The 24,031-nt window shown below is 43.1% G+C and overlaps 1 protein-coding gene across 6 annotated transcripts in view; it reads right to left on the reverse strand.

Moving 5' to 3' along the window:
- Positions 1–351: 351 nt before the first annotated feature.
- Positions 352–24,031, reverse strand: part of KLF7 (KLF transcription factor 7) — a 58,700-nt gene continuing 35,020 nt past the window's right edge. Inside the window, exons 3-6 of one of the 6 annotated variants that reach the window (XR_014184285.1) lie at positions 14,111–14,234; positions 6,995–7,280; positions 6,159–6,243; positions 352–4,787 (exon numbers count right to left, since the gene is read on the reverse strand). Coding sequence is in view for 2 of the 6 variants with exons in the window: in XM_082055144.1 (XP_081911270.1) it covers positions 7,229–7,280; positions 14,111–14,234 (176 nt within the window). In the remaining 4 variants the exon portion in view is untranslated. Of the gene's footprint in view, positions 7,281–14,110; positions 14,235–24,031 lie in introns of all 6 variants that reach the window. The other 5 variants (XR_014184287.1, XR_014184284.1, XR_014184286.1 and 2 more) reach the window with 5 other exon arrangements.

Genomic DNA, 24,031 nt, shown 5'->3' on the forward strand with positions numbered 1-24,031 from the left:
AGTGATTTTGACTGATTATTTTAACATAGGGCAGCTTCCCTGGTAGAGACACGGCCTTGGTAACAAAGTAGTGTTTAAAGCAGTGTTTTGATGTACTTCCAGAATCCAACAGGCCTGGGGTTTAAAATACAGAGCAACGGGTAAAATGGATGTTGCAAAATATAAAGATCAGCCCTTCAGCCATCAGGCCTTCCAGGGACTGCGTGGTAGCTTTTCGTTTCCCCAACAGCCCAACAATAAAGGCTAAAATTGTCACCTTTCTGTCCATTCTAGCTCACTTTTAGTGTGTACATGCTAAGCCCTCCTCCCACTCCCTTCCCACCTCCCCTCCCCATCCCCAAATTTGCAGCCTACTCATTCACAGTACACAGCAACATGTATTTCCCAGCATCGTCGAAAACTTGCCTACAGAAGCTGACATGATTCCTAAAATGCGGTGGCAACAGCAAGTGCCCTCCCTAAATCAAAGCAATAGGCACGGTTGGCTACTACAAACTGTGAGTCAGTAGCTCAGTCTCCTCTTCTGTGTAGGTATATATGGTATATACTGGTGTCCAGCCACTCCCACACAGAGACAGCGTGGAGAACCTGTTTTCTGGCAGTATATAGACGTTAGGACCAAAGCACTTAAAAAAAAAATCATCAAAGCTTTCGTTTTGAAAACCGCAAAGAGTTCCAACTTTAATTATTACACCAAAAATGCCATTAACAAGCATCAAGGAAAACTATAAAAACCCTGTTTGAAAAATGACACCTGCATTTGGAAGTTTTCAGGTAGGGAAACGCATTCTTGAGGTGATAAAGGCAGCCTACCTCCTGTCTCCACATTATTAGGTATATAATTTATATATACAACTACATCATTATATATATAACTTATATAGTACATCTTGGACTTCTTCCTCTAAGAGAGGAGGAAAGTCTCGGCTTTACAAGACAGATCTTAGTACCTGGTAGGCCAGATCTTACTGTTTTTACAATGCTAAATCTTGTCACTGAAGTCAGTGTAGAGCTGTGGAGGGGAAAGACTGCAGTAGTCATCCCTAAACTATTGATAAAAAGAGACACAAATGTGACAAAAGGAAGAATATTCAAGCTTGATCTGGAAATGATCATTCAAGAAGGTGTAGATTTAATGCTAATGAAAGACAGGGCAGACTTGTCAATGATTAGTTGTAGTATCTTAGGAGAAAATACTTTTCATTTATTCAAGACAGAGTTAAATAGAGTTATTGTCATTGTTTTTGTTCTTGGCATGTAGGGATCTTTGCAAGTGCAATTATATCTGAAATCAGCAAAAAGTACTTTAAAAGAGCGTTGGGTTAGAGGCGTCACCCAGAATGTGAAAGCTTGAAAACAGTCTTACTGGATGGTATGATGGGATGTGCCAAGTCCTGAATGAAATCAAGAATAAAAGCCCTTGAGCCACTGGGTGCTGGCCTGGTAACATTACTTACAACATTTTCGTCTTTTTAATTTTTTTTAAAGATTTTGACACGCATTAAGGGAACAGGCAAAGAAAAGGAACACTTAAGCAAGTTGGATTTTCATCAGTTTTGTCAAAAGCACCGATTATGACATCTTTTGTACACAGATAAACTACGTTAAAAAGGAGCAACCTTTGTGTTAGAGACAGCTAAAAAGCCCAAATTGTCTAGGGCCAGGTAAAAATGAGGGAGAAAGCCTGATTCTGCAGATATCAGACAGATCACAGGTATGATATGCTCAATCACTGCAACTATCATATTGATCAGCTGCAACTTAGCCATACACCCTAGTGATTAGTTTTCTTTTTTCTCCTCAGGTTAAAACAGTTCAAAAAGCAAGGACCTGGGGGCTCCTCTTGCATTCAGGTTCTTCTTCCCCATCTGTGTTTGGTCAGTGCTTTCCATGTATTAAGCAAAAATGTGCTAGCCTAAAAAAAACAGTAAACCCAATTCCAAAAAGTCTTAGGAAAATAAGAACAAATGGAAAAAAAGAATCTTCACCTTTGTAGAAATATATGTTGGCTTGGATTTCAGGTCCTGGAAATCATAGTCTTCCAGACTAGCAAACTTCTCTCCATAATATTTGGTTGGTCCCTGTAGCTGTAACACATCTCCTGGTATGACATTGCTTCAAACTGGTTTGCTAAGGGTTTGGGTTTCGTTTTTAAGATTTCCTCCTCTCCAAGTCTCTCTCATGAAGAAGCCTTATAAAATTTAATAAGGATGAAACTATCAGAGTTTGAGAGAAACCCTACAGTCTGTTCCACCAGCACAAGACTGGAAAGAACTAGAACCAGTTCACATTTAATGAGTGAGAGCTCTGAAATGAATCATAGAAACACAGAAAAATTAATGTTGGAAGGTACCTCTAGAAGTCACCTAATTCAACCCCTGGTTAAAAACACAGTTTAGTTAGAATGGACTGCTCAAGGCCTTGTCCAAGACATCAAAAGAATTTGGGATTTCAGTCTGTCCTCTCTTTTCTTCATTTGCCAATTTATCCAGGTAACACAATTTTCTAGACTGAGTACTGGCTATTGAAAAAGCACAACTCTGGGATAATGAAAAACACTCTGGACTTTGGAATCCTCTCTTCTGTTAGACCGATCTTTATAAAATACATGTGGTATTTTAGGTTGCGCTTTATCTCCTGAGGGGAAAACCAAACAGAACAAAGATGCACTGAAGTGTTGTTTTGGACTACAAAGTGACTGAAATACAGCATCATGTGTCTTCGTACAGAATATAGTATGAGTGAAACAATATATTTTTTTAGTTTAAGGTAAACCAGCAATGATTATGTTGAGAAAACAGAATTTTGCTTGCCAGGTCTCAAGCCAGCCATATGGAAAGCATATTTCTATAAGCATATTTTTATACAGAGATTCAACAAACCTCATTAGAAAAATCTTGATACTGGCATTTCCTAAATGAACCTCACCATGGAGTATAGCTTGTCTCAATTAGATAATGGGAAAATCTAGAATAAACAAATTATATCAACAATGTAACGTGCAGAGTACCCCTTGATCTGGAATTTTGGTCTCCTGGTTACAAGAAAAGTATTGACACGTTGGAGTCAGCCTAGCAGAGAGTCACCATGGAAATCAGGTTCTGGAACACATGATGGATGAAGAGAGGCTGAGAGACAGGTTTCAGTCTTAGGAAGAGAAGGGCAAGGGTAGATCTTATTGCTATCTATAAATTTCTAAGAGGGTGCAGAGAAGAAGCCAGACTCTTCTTGGAGGTGTGTAGCGGAAGAGGCAACGAAAACAAGTTGGAACATGGAAAACTCCTACTTGTCACACGGATTTTAAACATTTTTATTTTTACTGTAAAGGTGGCCAAATATTGGACCAGCTTGCACAGAGAGGTTGTAGAATTTTCATCCCTGGGGATATTTAAAACTCAGCTGGATATGGCCCTGAGCAACCAACTCTAGATAGAGGTTGGCCAAACTGGCTCTGGAGGTGCCTTCCCACCTGCATGATTCTATGATTGAGTGCTCTGCTCCAAAATATTATTTAGCTATTCACAAAACCTCATATTTGCTTTAGATGCTTTCTCTACATACACTATTTTGTGAGACTTCTGTCTCAATTTGTTCTCATCCTATAGTTTTGTCATCTTGGAAACCACAATCTGACTTTTTTATAATGGCTCCTCTTTTGCAAATACGCATAAATCTGGCATGAAGGAAACACAGTTAAGCTTCTCCTTTCTACAGCTGCATCACTCAGTCCTCAACTTTTAGCAAATCATCTATTTATGGGTTCGCTTCCAAGAAGCTTTACGGAGAGGATTAGCCTTTCCTCATTGGCCTGTTTCTACTCATAGTTTACAAAGAGAAGACAACTGTACAACTTTAGCAAGGAGACACAGGCCCAAACAGCTATTACAGATTATACAAGTTTGAAGTGCACAGCTTAAAATATCTGTGAAGACACAAAACTGGGCATTGTAAACAACAATCCTGGAATGTGTCACTAATTATGCCTTTCCAAGACGGAGCTTTCTTCTACAAAACACCAGTGATGGTTCAAAATTTCAGCAATGACTAAGACACTTGCATATGAGCACCCTAAAATTGAAGTCCAGAGATTGAGTACACCATGTATATAGTTGAAAAATATCTCCATTTACAATAGAAGAGATAGTCGCAAAGCTCAAAATTTGGCTTTAGAGTTCAAGACCTGCTACAGAGAGAGCCTGAGAAATCTGAAATCTGGTTCAGTCTCTTATCCCCCTTTTCTTTTACGTTTTTTAGGCTGCTTGTATCCACAACTTAGTTGTAGGCCTGCCTCTAGAACAACATAATCAGACATCTCAGCACGTTTTTTTCCATGGGGACCTTGTTCCGCCATATTTAAATAAGATGTCAACAAGACCATAAATAACAACTGGAAGTAAATAAACAGTCTTGCTTGGGTTTTTTTCCTATTTTAAATAGAGTCCAATATTTAAACTGTCATTTAATAATTAAGGTTTGTAGACTGCTCATAGCACGTCTAAAGGCAGGTGTGTTCAGAGGTCAAAGGAGGATATTTATGCAGGTTCACAGCCAATGAATATGATAGTGGGGGGTTTGAGAGAACACACTTTAGGACACTACAGTAATGAAATTCTAGGACTCTCTTACCTTTTTTTTTTTTTTAATCTAATGCACTGACTGGATCCTCTACAGTTTCACACAGCTGAGGTTTCAGTTCCCATTAGACATCTGGCAGGATGCTCTATATATTCCAACACAAATTGGATTCTAGGGCCCTCAGTCCCAGTGGAACAGCTGGGTGGAATGGCCTTTACAAGTATGCAAATACAGAAGTAGAGAAATACGAGATTGTCAGCAAGCAGTGCTCCATAATTTTAAATGCATACATATATATATATAAGCATATATATATACACATATAGAGTAGGGTTAGTTTTAAATCTTTGGAATAAACTCAATATTCGTTCTCTCTCTCTTTCTCTCTGTCTTTCTTTCTTTCACTCTCCCTCTTGATCTCTCTCATGCTCTTATCACGAATGTTACATCATTGTCCCTAAAAGATGGTTAGATTTTGGTCCATATTTCATACCATATGGGCCAGACATCGTATTTCCCCCCTGTACCCAAAGTGTTCAGTTGACAGTCACAGTGTTTTGTGAAAACTGTGAGGAAAAACATCATCTTTTGAGTAAATTCAATCTCTCACTGGAACCAAAGGTTGCAAAAAGCTGAGAATTCAAGTGCCAAGGATCCCGGTGGCAGCTCTTAAACATCTATCGAGTTTCTTGTTTGTTACTTTTCCCCTAAGAGTACAGTTTTTCCCTCCCAAAATATAAATTAAGGGAAATATTTAACAGTCAATGAGTCAAAACAGTCAAAGAAGGGCAGTTGGCTAATACAGTATAAAAAAGCAGCAATCATTTGTGGACCACGCGCCATTTTGTTTCATTTCTAGACACATCTTGTAGGGATGGTCCCAGAATATACAAAATATACAACCTAATGACCACCTGCCTGCTTGTATAGGCCATTTTTATGGTCCTAAATGCAGTCTTTGGAGTCAGGGCCAGTGCCAAATAGTTTCAAATGCAAGTTATGGTAAGATAAATTTTTTTTGTTTGTTTTTCTTTTGTAATGAAGACTTTAATCCACTTTGAGCCAACGAAATCAAATTATCAATAGGACTGAAGGGTAAGCATGAGACCTCCACTTCTCCTGGATGGTTCATAGAGTGGGCCCAAATGGACCTCTAGGTTAGCAATACTTTAGACCAATCATTTGGAAAAGCCTCAATGCTGTATGGAAAATCCAACCCTTCCTTTACCGTTCATACTGTTACATTTTTTCATACAGGAGTGGGCTACAGCATCAACTTGATGAATGGAAAAGGAGGACTTTGATAATTTCTTTAAAAGGCTAAAGCTGAATGAAGCCATCGTACTTGGAAGAAGTTCTCGATTTCCCACTCAGAGACTGGAGTAGGATTTTTGGCTTTGTTTTCTTTTGTTTTGTTTTTGTGTGTAAGATGCTCAACAAACATTAGCTTTAAATTAAAACGTCTGCAGGTGCTCTTTACACAAACAAAAGTCTAATGTTTTAAATTGGTTAATAGAAGAACAGTAAGAAAAAGCAACATAATTCATCTCTAAGTCACTGTGGGTCGTGGCTAACGTGCTCACATGATGTGGAAGGAATCCTGTAGTCATGCCTGTGTGGCCAGTCCCAGACCGATATCCAGGTGAAGACAAGGAGTTCTGAAGATCACTTGTTCGTGGAGAAAAGAGAAAAAATGTTTGAGCTTCCAAATAAGCTTTTAAAGGTTTTTGTTCAACAAATAAACAAGAAGTCCTAGCTATGGCAATAAGGTGAGGCCTACAGAGATATTAGGTGCTGTTTCCCAGGGCTTTATCCCTTGGCCACTTGGCCATCATGGCAGCAGCTTCCAGAGTCCCTAGTGCATATGTTGTGCAATAGCCAAAACAAAAATTAAAATTAAAATGACCAACAAAAATATAGTCCTCTGTGAAGTCTACATAAACTCAGGCCAAAAAAAGGGTATTTGTGTCACAAGTGTCACTCCACAGTCTACTGCCATTAAGGCCACTGGTATTGACTTAAAAGGATCTCAATAGCTCAGTTCTAGGAAGAAGAACCAACATCAAGACAGGTCAAAGTGTCTGTGAGAAGTCTGATGCACTGAACATTAGGGATTCTCAGACAAAGGACAAATGAACCAAGAGGTTAATTTTGGCTACCAAACTGGGATTTGGTTTTCTAGGTCATTTTTTTCCCCCCATCTATTTAAAAATAAAGTTAGTGCTACAAATATGCAACTTCAAGACGATTTATTCTCCTATTGAGTTGCACTGAGAAGCGAGTTAAATAAGCCCCTCTTCCTGCCATCCACCTGCAGGGAAACCTCCTCCATTTTCTTTGATTTCCACTGGCAAAAACAGGAAACAAATCCGAGAGGGACGAAGTACTGTAAGCAATTGTTCCTTCTCATTTACTTCACCTCTATACCATTTCCTCGCCTGCATCTTCTCCCATCCAGCTGGGGCAAGGCATAAAGAACCGATGTACGTATTGAAGTATAATTAGGTGCCTGACGGTGTGAGCGTGTGGTCTCTGTACAGAGGATTACACGTGATCGAGTTCTCTTCTGCAAGGCAGCGCATTGTAACTTGAGTTCCACTTTCAACTCACAACACTGAGCTCAGGTGACATCCATGGCAAGGTGACTGATATTTTAGATGTGTCTCTTCATGTGGAGGGCAAGGTGATCAGACCTGGAGAAACACCTGCAAAATAAAGTAAGTAGGAAATGAAATAAGTACAGGATTTGGAAAAGCCAGTTTCCTGCTCCTTCCTCCTTATATACAGGAGGAAATATATATCCATGTTTAAAGACATTCCTTAGGTTATCCGTGGATCGCCACCAAACCCTGTGCAATTGACCTCTGTGACCACAGATGGCCAACTATCCTGGCTCCTGGGCAGCTAAATAGACCTCTCTTTTCTCTGTTCCTCTCCCTCCTTTTTCTTTCACTTCTTTCATCAGGGAAGAGTGCTCATCTATGCACCTATAGCATAAAATAATATATTTAGTATAAGTGTGTGTATGCATATAAAAAGAATAAATAAACCAAGTCAGTTTTGCTCAAGTACTCAGCAACACCTGCTGAAAAAACCTCCAGCTTTCCCAAGTGCCCAGACCTGCAACAAGCACTGAATTATGATGGCAGTTTTGAAAGCTGAATTCTCATTTCTAACTGCAGACTGGAAGGAAAGCTGGTTCAGAGTTTGGAGGTTGACAATCCATCAGGCTACATATCTCTCCCTTTCTCTCTGCTGGGAATTTGGGTGGTAATATGTGGCTGTTGATGAACGCTATCTCCCTGAAGGGTGTTGAGAGAAGATAAGGTATTCTGCCTATTTTGTAAGAGTGAAAATTGAGAGACAGAGAAGGCAAGGAAATTGTAAATCACACAAGAAGTGTAGTAAAACCAGAAAAAAATATGCCAGGACTTCAGCTTTCAACTTGTGTTCTTTATCCACAAAGGCATTTTAATCCATCTCATAAGAATATGCAATGTTTTGACATACTGAACATGTAGATTGATGCTGATGAGATGGACTTAGAGCGGCAGCCCTAGAGAACTAGTAGAGTTTTAAGGCTGGTCTAAACACGCAGTTAATTGAGAATAAGGTAGGGCAGGAATTTGAAATGAAGCATCTATTCTTGATTAACTTCCTCTCTAAAGGCTTATGAGTGACTTCTTCTGAAATAACTTAAGACATTTGGGAAGTGGGCTAAGATACTCAGAATAAAATACAGGAGAAGAGCAATGCCACAAAGAGTTAATCAGGAATCACTATTCTAGAACAGCTGCTTCGTGGTAGACGTGCTGCAGGGCGCCCACAGCAGCAGGAACAGTGCCAAATTCAGGCACTTCACACCACCAAGATATTGTCAGAGTGATCAGAGGAAAAAGTTCTCAGGAGGACAAGTGCTTTTCTTCCTTGTCATGCAATATAAGCCCCATTTTATCAAGACTGCCAGTAAGCAAGAATAGTTTTTTTGACTTTATACCCATTTGAAATGGGATTGAAACCATCAACTCATTTCACACCCACCATCACGGTGTCATTAAAGACACGTATGGCACCAGAGAGCAAACTGCACCCCAAAGCCCTGAAATGGAGTCAGAGCAGCAGGACTCAGACACTCTCAGAAATTAAACTTCTACTAGATATTTCAAGTTGAGCACTAAAAACCAGAAGGTTTCCAAGTCCTCTGCAAATCTTGGCTTGCCTTCTTTCCACCCCAGGCCATAAGACACTGGCTTATTTATTTTTACTAATAGCAAAAAACATACATTCTAAATATCATACAAAAACCCGCTTTTGAGTAAACTGGTTTATTGCCTCCCAGAGCACCATGTAAAGCTACTTCCAGAACTGACCTGCCTGGAATGTCTTTTCACTGCCCCACAGATTTAGAGTATAAAAGAGCCACCAATATGGGTCTCAAGAATATCCAAATGGCTTATTGTGAGAATCTGGATAGCTCATATGTGGTTACTGAATGTATTTCCTACAAAAAGCTGTAGTTGAGTATTTTGTATTTTTCAGAAAGAAGGTAAAAGAATGACTTGAACTACTCAGAAAAAAAAGCCAAAAAGCAAAGATAAAAAAAAGAACAATCTAAACATACAGAGGATAAATACTCTAAGCAGAGAAAGGCTGAGAACTATAAAAATTAAGAGGTTTTATATAGTTAGGGGATCTTTGCAGTATTCCCCTGCATAAGCAATCCAGCTGCATCTACATGCAGAGATGAGTGATTGAAAGGTGCATTTTTAAGACAAAGAAACTTCATAATAAGACAAGTTCTGCAAGAAGAGCTAGATACTCATCTTTTGTGGATGTACAGAGCTCTGCTCAAGTAAGCTCTTCTCTGCTGGTTTGTAGCAGTTTACAAGGGGGTTAATACCTTCAGAGCGGCAAAAATTAAGAAGATAAGACTGCAAAATAGGATGGAGGCTGCATTCCTCCAAGCTTCTATGTGAAGCACAGCAAGACAATGGACACTCGGCTTTCAACACCGCAGGCTCAGTGCAGCTCGAATTTTCTAGCCCTAGGGTGCCAAAATACCCCCTTGGACCAACATCTCTCTCGTCACTCTAAACTGAGAAAGCAGCATCAGCTGGCTACAAGGGCTGCCAAAACAAAACAACAGCTTGAGTGGCTGCCAAAAAGACACGCACCAGCTGGCACTTCTGCCTAGGATTAGTCTTAAGACCACCACCCAGGCTTTTTCTCTCTGATTGTCCCTATTATAGATACAACCCAGCAAGAAGTATGCTGAGTCACAGTACAGCAAGATCTGTTAAAAATATGGATTCAATACATTGTTTTACATCAATAACCACAGTATTAGCATCTAGTGTATTTTTCAGCCCTAGAATAGTTTTATAGCTAATAAAATGGTATCATATTCGCTAATTTGTAGCTAATAAAATGGTACAATACTAATTCCTCACATTTTCCTGCTGACTAATTTGGTTAGTTCTGTCTCTTGGTAAGGCTGGTGGACGTGGACATTTATTTTCAACACTAAAACAGTCCCCACAAAATTGTGCAGCTAAATCACAGTGTCAGGAAAAGCTATTGATCAGTGGACACTATTTTTTTCTTCCCCTCTGGAACTAGAGGCAGTGGTGGAAGAGGCTCCACAGGGTAAGTTGTCAAGGGAAACTCCTTTCTTGAGAAATTAATAAACAGCAGCTTGCTGGTCTCTAGTCCTGCCCATGAGACAAGACCTTGCTCCACACCTCTGGCTTTACACCTCTACCAGCTCTGCACATTGTACGTGGGCCCATCACAGTCTTCTCCATCACCCCTCCCCAAGCCCAGCTCTTCCTAGAAAGGACTGTTTATGCTACAATAGGATGCCCTAATTCTGAGAGTCAAACAGTGATGTGTGAAACACAAATTCCTTGCTCCCAAACATGATTCCTTCCTTTCTGTTTTTGCTCTGTCTCCTTAGCAACACAGTACTGCTCGGCACTGAAGCCTCTGCAAGAGGAAGAGGGAAGGTGACTATGATAAGAGAATATATTGCTCAGCCATCTTTCTTACCAGCTGTGGATTCTCCACTGTGGGATGTGTTTGTTCCAGCTAAGTGTGCTCTTAGCTTCACATCAAAAAGGAAACCTCGCGCACGCACACACACAAATATATACGCCAAGAGTGTGGCACTAAGCTGCTATCTCCTAACATATATTTAGGCAGAACAAGCGAGTATCACTACCCTGTCATCCTCTTCCCCTTGGAGTGCTGAGGGCTTGCACTGCCTGAGGAACATAACCCTACCCTGCGTTTCTGAAAAGTACAATTCCTGGGGAACCACAGAATACCAGCTTGGAAGGGACCACAAGGATCATCTGGTCCCACCTTTCTTGGCAAAAGCACTGCTAATAACCAGCATACCCCTGGTCTCTGAAAGGCAATGGGGACTTGGACGCTGCATTCTGCACCACTTCAGCTGATTCTCCTTTGTCCCCTGCTGCCACCAAACCACACAACATTTGCAGTACATATGGTGCTACTCAAACCAGCGGTAGTTTGCCAGCTATAACTAACAATGTGATCTGTGGGCTGCATGGTGTTGGGATATGGCTGGCACAGCAGGAGAAGAGAAATATGCCTTCTTATCTCTTTTGATTTAAAATTGACCTGTACACAGAGGACATTAATACCCCTTTGATGTCTGCCAGAAGGTCAGAAATACAAACGCATCTGAAAACAGTCTGGGAAGGGAATCGCAGGCAGACTGTGTGCACAACATTCCTCTTCTTTGTTATCTGAATGACCACTTCCATGCTGTGATTGCCAAGGTATGGCCTTCACCTCTGAACAACAACAGGCACATGCTTTGTGCTACAGTGGCATTGCTAAAAGACCTCCAAAAGGCTCCTTAAAGTTTAGCAAACCAGGATGTCTGAGAGGGTGACCACAGCTCCTGTCAATAATGGTGGGTGCAATCAAGGCTGGCAGTTCAAACAGAGAGAAGCTGTTCTGCAGCTGGGAACCCTGGCTCAGGAAGGGGCATCTTTAACATTATAAGCCTGCCTAAATAGATAAGGACAGATTTAGGCACATGTTTCAGTGCTTGCTTGAGGTGATATCTGCAATAGGTGGTAGGAGAGAGATTTGACAAAGAGAAAAGAAGGAAAAATAATGGTATGGCAGAGTGGCCCAAAAGAAGAACAGGCACTGTCACTCTACAGGCTTGCAACAATTGACTGGGAGAGTAAAGACAAATCTGTCTCCTACCACCACACACAGATGGTATGTGCATGGAATGTGACAGTGCACAATCCCCGGTACTCTTAACTTATTAATAAATATTTTTCCTTCATCTACAGATTCAAGTGAAGAGCAGAAAACACATTAGATGATTGCAGGAATCTTTCTCTTGACTGCAGTGACTGCGTTGGCTGCCAAAGAAAAAAACCTGGGTAGGAAGGGATAATATGTAGAGGGAGAAGAATGAATACTTAACAAAAGGCTGAAAGAGACCGAGAAGTTGAAAATACTGAGTGTATTTCCTTAGATCTCTGCTAAAAATATTGTCTGTCCTGACACAGAAACCCTGCGGCTTTCTGTGTATGTGTGGGGGGGTGTGTGTGTTTGTGGGAACAGGATGGTCAGTTTATTCTTCAGAGGAGAGAAAAGAGAAGGGCAATGCCTCATATTTAAAACGGAAAACATAACTGTTCTCCTTCACAGAGATGCTTATACAAAAGCACAACTCCAAGGTCCCTACTTGGCTTATCCTGTCCCTCATTCTGAGCAAACAAAAGATAATCCGGGGCTAAAACAAAAGACAATCCAAGAGGAAGCCCTCGGTGGGGGAAGGGGGATGGGAAGGAGGGAGACAAGGAGAGAGGAGCACTTAAGGAGATGAAGCTCTTGGAAAGGCAGGATGTGAAAATGATCTAATTTCCCTCCCATAAAAGGATGGGGTCCCTTGTTTATGTCCCACACATCCTCTCTCCACGCATGTTTGCTGCTGGTCTGCTGTACCCAGAGGCTTCCTAGAGCCTTTATTGTATTACAAAACGTCTCCTTATCAGAGCAGAGAACCTTAGTGCTGCATTAAAAAGATGGGTAATTTTCTTAAGCCTCTTTTAAAAATATATATAAATAGGATTAGCTGGATAACATGTTCAGATGCAAGCACATTATTTGATTACTCAATAGTGGATCCAGGTTTCACCCAGGGCACTGCCAATCTCAGCTGGGGGGGTGGCAAGGGGGAGAAGTGCTCATTGTTCCATCCTGTCAATGCTGTCAAGAGTCATTACAGGGCTTTTGCTCCACCTCGATTTCTTATCAATTGGGACTGGGGATGCGGGGCAGGGTTTTCTTCTCGTTTTTTTTTTTTCTAAATTCAACACAGCTTTCAAAAGCGCCCAGCACCAAGCAAGGATGACCAGATTTTTCAGACGAGCTCATCATTCATTTGAGCAGCTAAAGCAGTGAGGACTGCAAGAAGGAATCGGTGGTGAGCGGCAGCAGTGGTGGCTCTCGCTAGGAGCTGCTGGGTGCTCAGCTTGTTGTTTTTGCATTTTCTTATGATATAGTTCTATAGGTGGTTTGTTCCTTACAAGCTTACCAGGCAAAACCAGCCCCTCATTTCTGAGTGCCCAGAGAAGGCTCTGAGCACCTGTCAGGCTTTTAAATCTGGGTGCATACAGAATGATGATGCAGAGTATTTCCCACATTAAATAGATGTCAAGGGTGAGATTTAAAACTGTGGGACAAGAGTCACTAATTAGCAGCAATATGTAGAGATCACTGATCCTACACAAAACAGCCCCACAAACTTGAATTGTCAGATGTGCCCAAATCGCTCCTATGCTTTTGAAAATGAAGGCCTTTGCTTGTCTTTCACTGACTTTTGCATCTGGGGAAGCAGGGAGCCCTGGACTCAGTGGTAAGAGAAGACAATAATCATAGAGAAATTAAGTACTTTCCTCCTAGGAGTTTCCTATAGATTTGTGGCACAACAGCCACACACACTCTCCACCCCGGTGTTGTATACCCAGATATTTGCGAGGCCCATTGGTTTTGTGAGGCCACCCTGTCAAAATACGGGCAGTCAGTAGCAATGCTTGGGGTAGCCCTTGAAGTGGAGCAAATAGAGGCTGCTCTGCCTTTTTGAGAGCACTCACAGGACCAGGAGACAGAAAGCTGAGATGCTTTGTCGAGCGGTCCATCACTGAAGTGGTCCAGGGCCCTCTGGATGTCTTCTCTGCTTTAAGAGTGTTAACAAGAGCTGCCGTACAGACTGCATCCTGTGCCCACGACAGGCTTCAGTCAGACCTACACGTGATGCCACGTCTCTGTGTGCTATGGGATTAGAAGTATTGCAGCTCTGCCAGCCCAGAGGACAGGGGCAGAGCGCAGGGTCCCTCCTCGGTTCGGGGACGGAGGCAGTGGGACAGGAGACCAGAAGGGGCCTCTGCTGGGAGCCAGGGCTCTTGTCTGGGGGAGCTGGAGGCTCCCAGCTACTCACAACTGCATGTTGCTCGAACACGGTGTTAGGAGGCTGCATTACCTGTCACAATGGTTGCATTTAAAGGGCTTTGCACCCGTGTGCTTTCTGTAATGCCTCGTGAGCTCGTCACTCCGTGCAAAACGCCACTCGCACCCTTCCCACGAGCACTTGTAAGGCTTCTCACCTGCAGAGGGGAGGAGAGAACAGTCAGCGTGGCAGCACGATTACTGAGCACTCAACTTGCAAGCCCTGTGTCCTCCCACTTCACCTCTGTCCCGCTTGGGCAGGTTAGCCCGTCACACAATTCATGGCCAGAGTGGGATGAAAACAACTTAGGGCTTGTGACACATTGTACGGAGGATGGGTCCAGCCCAAACTTTACCGCTGCTAAAATTCCTGTACAACCTTATTTCCCATTTCTAACAGAGCCAGTCAACTACTCTTCAAAGAAGCCCTCAGAACATCCCCAGATGCTTGTTCTGTGGTGTGGCTGGACGTTGATTTTCAGTCAGCTTTTCAGTTCACTCTGCCCTTGCCAGATTAATTACTGTGGTACCTGTCAGTGGCTGTACTAACAACTGAACTCACTGCAGGTGTGCACCAGAGTGACCAGCACCTCTGCATTGCATGCCTTACCCCTGGTCATTCAGGCTTTTCGCACTACACCTTTATGAGCTGTTATTCTGTCCCAAAATATCGACCATACACTGAAGGGAGTGAAACGGTGTAGTGATAAAACAGGAGAGATTCTGGTCTGCTGTGTTCATGTCTACCTGTTTTCTCATGCAACCTGGGCTTTGTGGGTCAAACTCTTCCGTGGTGTAACATCCCTGGAGTCATTAACACCTTCTGATGAAGAATTCCAAGGTCTCATGCCTTCCCTTTTCTTATTCAGTGCACATATATTTGTGTCCATGCAAATTTATCATCTCCCTCCAGAACAAATGCTCTAGCGCATCTCCTCCTATAGAAACCCCATGTCACTTTTCCTCACACTGTCAGTACCGTATGGATGCATTAGAAGACAGGGGAGCTGAGATAAAACACAGACAAGAAATTACTTTTACTACCAAGCTTCTAAGCTGGCAATTATAAACAGAGAAGGGATTATTATTTATTTATTTGATCTTAAAACTGCTAAGAAGGTGATCTTAAAAAACCCAGCCCTGATGAAACTGAAGTTGCAGTCTGTACAACCTCTCTATGCCAATCACGTGAAACAATCACTTGGCCACACAGACAAATTTCTCAGCGCAGAGACACAGATTTCTATATTTAGCATGTCTACTCAGCAAGTAAAGGAGTGAGATCTGATTATGGAAGACCTTCGTATTTCAAGATGACAAACTGGAGAAGCCAGAAGAGCTAGAAAAGTGAAGAGGGCAAGAGAATTGCACCAAAATACATGGAAAAAAAGCTTCTCTTTAGTGAGTGAGTTTCTGCAGACTTCTTATGCACAGCCAGCTCTGTTCACAGTGGTCATCTGCCCTGCAGAGAAAAGCAGAGTAGGCTGAGACATAAACTGGAGCTGAGCCATTTTACTGCCCTCTGAGAAGTTTCTTTGGCTCGGTAGCTCAATTAAAGGATTCATTGGGGTGAAGCAATGAAGTGGGGGCAGCAGCTGGCAAGACTTCGCCAAAATATCCATTTGTTTCTCAGTTCCCAAATGCAGAAAAGCCAGTCTGGATGTCTCTGTTGTGTGCCACAGTCGACCATGAGAAAATGCCCAATAGGACAAAGGACTGAGCCAACAATAACACCACCCCACTTAGATTGTGCCCGTTGGTCATCTCTGCAGACTTGCCTTTTGTTCTTTTTTTTCTTTCAATAGGATTTCTTTGGGGCTGGCGGTGGGGAAGGCAAGAAATTTCTTGTTAGTGAGCCAAGTGCTGGTGTCTTGTTTCTGTGCTGGTTACTCATCTGTAATTCAAACACTGTCACCATTGCTGACCCCAGACACCAGAGCTCTCCCCCAGCAGCCCTTGACATCCTACCTGGCATTCTGCATCTGCTCCCCGCTTCTCAGAGAAAAGGGATTTCCCCCAGCCCTGCTCATGTCTATGATGGCACGCCGGTTCTGCCTGAACAGTCCCTGTATTATTTTTGAAAGCTGCCAGTAAACAAGCCTCGACGATAACTCAGCTTCCTCGGTTCTCTGACGCTCTCTAGTGCCTACCTTAGAGTAGACAAACCGCCTCGCAGAGTATGTTTGCTACACTCGCTGCCAAGCAGCTGCAGAAGACGACTGACTGCTCAGCGCAATCTGGCAGGTACAGCCAGTGTGAAGGATACAGTCACCTACAGAGCACAAGGGTGAAGGAGAAACTTCCTGGGCTTTCTTTGAAACAAGGGCTATTAGGGCTGAAGCTGAGTTTGGCTTGTTAACGTTTGCCAAGAGCTTTGAAAATGTACAGTGCTATATGCAGGTTACAAGAGACAGAAATGCCAAGCATGATTACTGGTAAAGCCATGGGATGCCACGTATCTCTGTTCCTTGCTGCAGGGGCTCCTCTTTCAAGCATTCCTGGTCTGGCTTTACACAGCCCTGAGCTGAATTTTGTTTTCAGATGCTTTTCCTCTGTAACCCAAACCCGTTTCACTAAATGTCAGACAGTACCTCTTTGTGCTCCAGGCAGCACACTGGCATACAGTGCTCCGCATGGCACGGTGACCTTTAAAGCCACGTCAGACAGCTCCTTGACCCAGAGACCTCAAAGAAGTTGGATTTCCTGCCCTCCTGCAGCTACACAAAAACAGGAGAGGGCAGGAGAGAGACCTCAGTACCTCTGCACATGAAGACTGAGAACAAACTGCTTCTTTAATGGCTGCTTTCACCTTACTCGAAGCCGAAAGCACATCTTGCCAAGGTGTGCATATGTAGAAACACAGGGATGGGGAAGAAATGGGAGGGTCCTCCCAGCTCACTCCTGGCAATGGCAGGGAGAAGAAATGGGAAGGATCCTTTCCACGTGCCACGCGGCTCTTCTGTTGTTGCAGGGGATTAGCAGGAATCAAAAGATAGATGGTGAAATGCTCCTCTGCTGAGAGCAATGACAAACCTCCCACTCACTTCTACAGGGCTAGGCTCTCTCTCTTTTTAACAAATTAATTATGAGCTTCAAAATCCAATTAAAAATGGGAACATCACGGAGCTGTGCCACACTGACTTTTTTTGAGGCTCTAATTCCTTAAAATTAATAACCGCACTTAAAACTTGTGCCTGGGAGCCCCTCCCAGGAAGGAGGCTCTGCTCCTTAAGTCACCTTAAGTCCAACACAAGGATCTGTACAGCACTTAAACAAATCCATAGATCCACATTTATACAAATGCACTCAATGGAGAAGCCAAGGTATATCCAAAAGGAAGATGATACCCAGATACGCAGCTGTTAAACACTCAGCTGTTTCAGTTCAGAACGTGCTCCACACCATGGGGCTGGTTCAGCTGTCACACATCCACAAATGCACCTGGGAAGGGCAGGCAGCCACCAATGCAGATTTTGGGCTTCCTCCCGAAAGCCAAAAATTTATCGTTTGAAAATACGTAAGAGTCAAGCACACAATCCCAACAACACTGCTGCAGTAAACACGCATTAGGCTCCCAGCAAAACACGATTGACAGAGCTGGGCTGGTTCTATGCTGGAGACACAGCACTGGTCCTGGGGGCTTCTCAAAATCTAGAGCCCCCCTGTCCTTGCCACCTACATCCCGCAGGCACTCTCGGGGTCCTGGGTCTTTTGTCTGAGGAGTAAGGCAGGTTTGCTTACAGACCTCACAGCGGCTGTTTCAACAGAGACACATCAGGTTAGATGATGCAGAGGTACGGAACCAAGATCAGCTGAGGACACTGGCAAGACCACAAAACTACGGTGCACAATGGACGCTGTGCCTATTATACATTAAGATGTATAATCTTAATAGATATATGCAGTATTTATTGCCAACCCCAAGGGTTGAAAAGTCGTAGTCCCACAGAAATAATGAGATTTTAAAGAAGAAAACAATAAAATTTAGAGATCATTTGCCTTCTGCTTTGCAGATAACCTAGAGCCACAATTTTAAACTTCACTTTGCAGCCCTGCAGGCTCGAAACATTTATTACAAAACACAGAGAAAGCAGTTTGCTCTCTATTCCATGGATTTCAAGAGCGGGGACTTTAAGGAGAAAACCCTCAAGATTTTGGGATGTGCATGAGAAGACCTCATGAGTTGACAACGCTGCGGTGTGAAATCCTGGCTCCATCAAAGTCATTGGAAAAATGCCCATTAAGGCTTGAGTTTCACCCTGTATCTTTACAGAATTAAAAGCAAACAAAGATATTATGATTATCCATCTGCATCTATCTCCTTATCCGTCCCCTGCACCCCATCTTAAACACCACAGCACAAACAGCTGTTGATTACAGTGCACTTAGTAAAACAATCAAGTAGTTTAAGCCCCTAGTCCCGCAATGAACTTCAGCAAGACAGACCAGCCCTAAAAAGGACGGTGTAGAATCGCAGTCAGAATCCTTGCTGGCATCTCTCCGTGCTAAAAAAGTGAGGAAAAAAACTGAAATCCTGCCTTTGTGTATATTTTGAAGGTCATTTAACTAAGACATTTGATGTACTATGTTTTAAGAGCTTCTTAATACCATATCATGTTAACTAGACAAAACTAGCATGCGAAAGAATCTTTAAGAAAACAACAGAGACACCCCCTGAAAAATCACCATGTGTTCTAATCCACCATGAATTATTTGCATGTAGTTTCAGGATTTAAAAAAAAAAAAAAAATAGGAAAGAAACACAAAACATTTCCTTCCTTTTTAAATCTGTGATTTAAAAACTATTCAAAACGAAACTAGTTCTAAAAGCCTCAGTGTCTAAAAATATGTATTGAAAGACAGCTTTAGCTCCGCTTGCTCCAAGACTGGTGTTCCTGGAGAACCAGACAAGCTGCAAATTACAACTGAAAAAGGTATTAAATCCAAGATTTCTCGCCTGGATTTCTCCCATAAAGCTCTGGGGGCCCAAGAAATGTGTGAAGAATCAAGTAGTCTCACTGGCTTTTTAAAGAGAGCATTTTAATAACTTTTCCTTGCCACCCTTTCTGAGAAATCCTTTTGGGACCTGCTGTTCCTGGTGACTAGGACTGGACCGTCACGGAGGTGTCACCATGGGACGACCCAAAGCATCATTGGGAGGCTGGTGCCTACGGGGATGTCGTCAGCGCAGCCACAAGTCGCTCAGAAATGCCAGAAGCTGGTGGGGTTTTTGATGAGAAGCAGCCCCCCCAGATCGCCTTGCAGAGAAACACCAGGCAGGCTTTCGTATTTGCTTTGCATTTTATGACGAAAGCCTGCCACAGCACAATGGGACGCTTAATGTGGAACATCACATTAACAATATTTTATATTTATGTAGCACTCTTCATCTCCAAGGGTCCCTGAGAGCTTTACAAGCTACATACATGGCATACCAATGAAGCCGAGCCATAATTCTTCTAATTAGCTGAACATCAGCACGTGGCGTAACAGAAAAACGTTACTGGTCACCCTCTTCCTATGGAAAGAGTTACGTGATATTTAATAGAAACATGTTGAAGGACATTCAGTTTTAAGGACTCCTGGAAAAATGACATCACCTAAGCAGACAGGTCTCCTTCCCACCTGTGCTGTCCTCCCTCATTACACACACACGCTCCATCAAACACGAGACGCAGAAGAGGAGCAGCCCAAGACCTGCTGCATGTTAAATATTCCCATTTTCACACCAGGTTCAGCACGTTACCATCACACGGCTCAGGCAGAAAAGCTCGTGGGCAGCTGCGGTTCAGCGCACAACATCACCCCCTTTTTAAGATTAATAAGTTCATTTCTTCAGCAGAAAAAGAAAAGCAAGCTATTCAATACACACATCCTCTGGAGATCAATGCTAACATCTAAGCATATGTGCCTGCAACCCATCAACCAGTAAAACTAATTACAAAAATCAATTTCAGATACTTTTCCGAGCCTTTCATTCCTCAATATACTCCTAATTGATTTTTGTTGGAGAATAGAAAGCCTAATTATTATTTTTATTATTACAAAGGCATGCAAGGGGGGGCAGTGGCCAGTATTTAAGTAGCTCACCAATGCTTTCTGTCCAAAAAAGAGAAGAAAGAAAAAAAAGGGCATTTTATTCACGGTTCTGCCACCTGCTGGAAAGATGGAAAAGCCTTTGAAAAGGTGACAAAGCGCAAGAGAAAAGCTGGCAGGAGACAGGATGGGGCAGAAGAGGAATGTGAGAGGATTGTGAAACACACAATGTGAGAAGGTTTTACCTATTTTTAGCTGGGCAGGGATGATCAAGTGTAAAAGCGCCACATTTCCATGAACAAGGTACAGCTCCTTTCATCCAAAAAGGTCAGCAGTGCCCTCATAGAGAGATGGCTCTGATCATGTATTTATTAGAGATGGGTGAAAAGAGGTTAAGGACCAGACCCGATGTGCAATCAGTCTTTCTACAAACTTCAAAGCTCTGGATTAATCCCTAAGGGCCTTGCCAAAGCTCGTCTACCAAGCCAGCAGCAGCGTTCAGCGTGTGGCCACCGAACGCGTGAAAAGAAACGATGTTTTGCAGCATTATGTCTTACACGTGCGCCTACCACACATCCACAAAGCCCACTTGCCCAGCTGAGAAGCAACATTCAAAGAAATGGAAATTCTCTGTTTTCTGCTCAACGGGACGCATTTAACGAATGCCTGTCGCCATAGAAGGTGAGCAGGAACGCCTTGCTTTATCTTAGCAGCTCCATGCATCATGAACGATAAAGCTTTTGAAACACTGCTCTGCTTTCAGACCCCTTTTCTCCAAAGGAAGCTCCTGGCTGGCGGGGACAAGGGCTGGGGGACAGACACCGGCGCCAGCCCGGGTGTGCAACCCGCGCTTCTGCTCCATTAATTGCCGGCGCATCCTCCTGCAGCCCCAGGCCCTGGGGACAGCAGCAGAGCGGCACCCGGCAGCAACACCGCCAGCAAAACTACCCAATTAAGCCTCCCGAATATACATTTCAGGGGAGGAAGATTTTAAAAAAAAGAAGGATGGGGTTGCTTGGCAACGGGAGGGCAGAAGCAGCTGTGCAGCAGGTCGGGCTGGTACCCGGGCTGGCCCATTAGCGCCCTGCATCGCCTGCATCTCGTGCCGGGGTCTCCTGGTAACAGCTCGCGCACGTTCCCCTCCTCTCCGCCTGTTTCTCCCCATCACGCCAAGCGTTGCTGTTTGCCCCAATTACACATTCTCCGCTGCTTCAAGCTGCCATTACTTCGGTCCCCAGAGGAGCAGCAAGAACTTTAACAAAAAAAAAAAAAATCTCCTCTAATAAGGGCTTTTAGTTTCAGATTCAGTGAGTGTCTGCAAAGATGCAAGGCAAGGTAGCAGCGGCAGAAGGAACAGATGAAAAAGGAGAAAAACGCAGTGGTTCGCTGGGTCAGATTTTTCCAGGACCCTGAAAAATATTTTTGCCTTTGTCTTCGGTGAATTATCCCAGAGGGTGTACAATGAAGACAGCCCTTTGTGGGACGTGGCGCGTATTTCCATAATCCGGAGTGGTGTATAGAAGATGTGCTCTTTGGACAGCCATGTTTTAGGCCATGAGTTTCTGAGAAATTCCAAGCAAAATATAAGACACATGTATCAGTGACTAGAACTGATAAAAAACAAAACAGCCCTAAGAGGAATACACACCCCTGTTTCCAAATGCTAACATTTGAAATTGTTTTGCTCCATATTTTTGCTAATGAATGTGGAGTTTTACTTATTCAAACTACTACAATGCTGTTGTTTTTCACCATTTACGTGTTACTTCATTTTCTCCCTTTTGTCACTCAAAAACTGGAGAAAGATGAAAAAAAAAACAACAAACAAACAAAAAACATATTGGCAAAGACAGCACAGGAATAAAACACAAGGGCAAAACAAAATACATCAGCTGTCCTTAGCTCTAAGGGACGGACAAGCACCAGTTGGAAACTGGGTAACGTGTAACTAAAGAAGGGCACAAAGGTACCATGCAACTCCATTGCTGGGTGACGCTGCATCTTCAGGGAGAACATTTTAAAAATCAAAGGGATTTTCTGCATGAAACACATTTCCTAACACACATTCAAAACCAAACAAAGCCGAGAAAAAGAATCACCTCTGGGATTCTATGGGTTTTGCAAGGAACTAATGATAAAATTGAATCACTTGTACCACGCTCATATGAAAGTCATTTTGCAACAGATTATAGCTTAGCCCATTCAAGTTAGTTTTTACCCAGATATTCACAGATAGAAGTCTTCTACTCAAAGACTGTTTTCCAGGACATAGGCCAGGATTTTAGCTAAACTTGTTGCACTGAGGACAGCTCTTTTCTCCCTGCCCCTCCACAACATACATGCCACATTCTCCTAAAAAATAAATATTTTTCCTCCTGCTTCTAAAATAACAAACAGCAACCACACTGGAAAAAGACCAAATGTAGAAAATCTCGCTCTGAAGAAGGAAAAGCTTTGCAAAGTTTCAAGTGACCAACGAGATGATGTCCAAATGGAAGTTTATGCAAAATTAACCATCATACAGTTCCGTGCAGTTACATATTGAACAAAAGTAGATGCAGATGTGCACGCCTGTATGTTTATGACATTCATTTCCAAGAACTAATACAAGCTTCTAGTGCACTAATGATCACTTATGGTCATCATAAAAAGCCAGAATGACATTGCAAAATTGTCCAACTAATCTATTAAGTTCTCTCTGTCGGTGGCAAGAGACCAGACGTACAGGAGGAAGGAATAAATCCCTGCTAAGCCTCTGAACATGCACTGCCATACAGTGAAGACACCTTTCTTATAGACCTCAGCCGGGGGGGATCAACTTTTATCTTGAAACACATGCTTGTCACGGTTAACTTCACTAGCACGCCTGCAAATGTTTTTTCAATTATCAGTTTTTGCAGCCCCAGCTTTCAGTCCCAGGTTTGGAAGGACAGACACCTTCAGAAACAAATCTGCCCAATGCCGTTTGGGTGGGCACTTGGGGACTGCTGGGAATGTGAAATGGCCTGCAACGTTTTAAAGGTTTTTAATTCTTACTAAGCCGCCTTATTATGTATAAAGCTGACCTATGGAAAGATTTTGGTTCTGCAGTGCCACGAAGGTTTTGGACACTCAGAGACCTGTGGATAAGACAGGTCCTGGGCAGTATTTTGTCCTGGCCTTTCCAAAATGGCTGCACTAGTCTTTAAACTGCCCTCACTTGACGTCCTTGTCTCTCATTCATTTCAATGCAGTGCTTTACCATTCACTGCTTGGCACGTGGTAACCAACTGGCTTTTGAGAGTGGTGTTAGACAGCTGTTTTCTGAAGGCACAAATACACATTTTCCTAAACTCCGGCAAAACAGAAAGAGGCAATTTTATTCATTAAATCCACCCTGTACTTTCTGCATTACATGTTTGCCCTTTAACTATCTTTAAGTACATTTATTTCAGCCATTATTCCTAGCGCTAATGCAGGCCTGGCTAGTCCCCATACCCGCGGCTGGGCTGTGCTGTATGGTGGGCACCACCTTCACCATGGTGTCCATGGTTTTATTTGGGACCACATTACCCTTGCCAGGAGCCTGGACATTATATTTAGGTCGGCTGTATTTAGGTCAGCTTCCAGAAAGCCTTGAAGTTCATCTGCTTCCTGTCTGCTGGTGCGCAGGTTTGCAGGACCGTGTCTGCTCTGGATTGGGAGATGTCCATCCAGGCTCCCGGCTGCTTGTCCAGATGTGACCCAGGCTCAAATGCCCAAACTGTGCTTAGGAAGAGCCTAACATGGCACCTGCTTTTGAGAGGAGAGGTAGCGCATTTGGCTTTTCCTGCCCAGAGGACTCCAGCCCTCCCTGCCTGCTCAGCCCCTTCTTGTCCAGACAGCCCACCTTAGCCTAAACCGGCATCACTGAGCGCCTATCTCTGATTCAGGCCTGGCG

This window comes from Streptopelia decaocto, assembly GCF_964273445.1.
Source record: "Streptopelia decaocto genome assembly, chromosome: 6".
In the NCBI taxonomy this organism is placed as follows: domain Eukaryota; kingdom Metazoa; phylum Chordata; class Aves; order Columbiformes; family Columbidae; genus Streptopelia; species Streptopelia decaocto.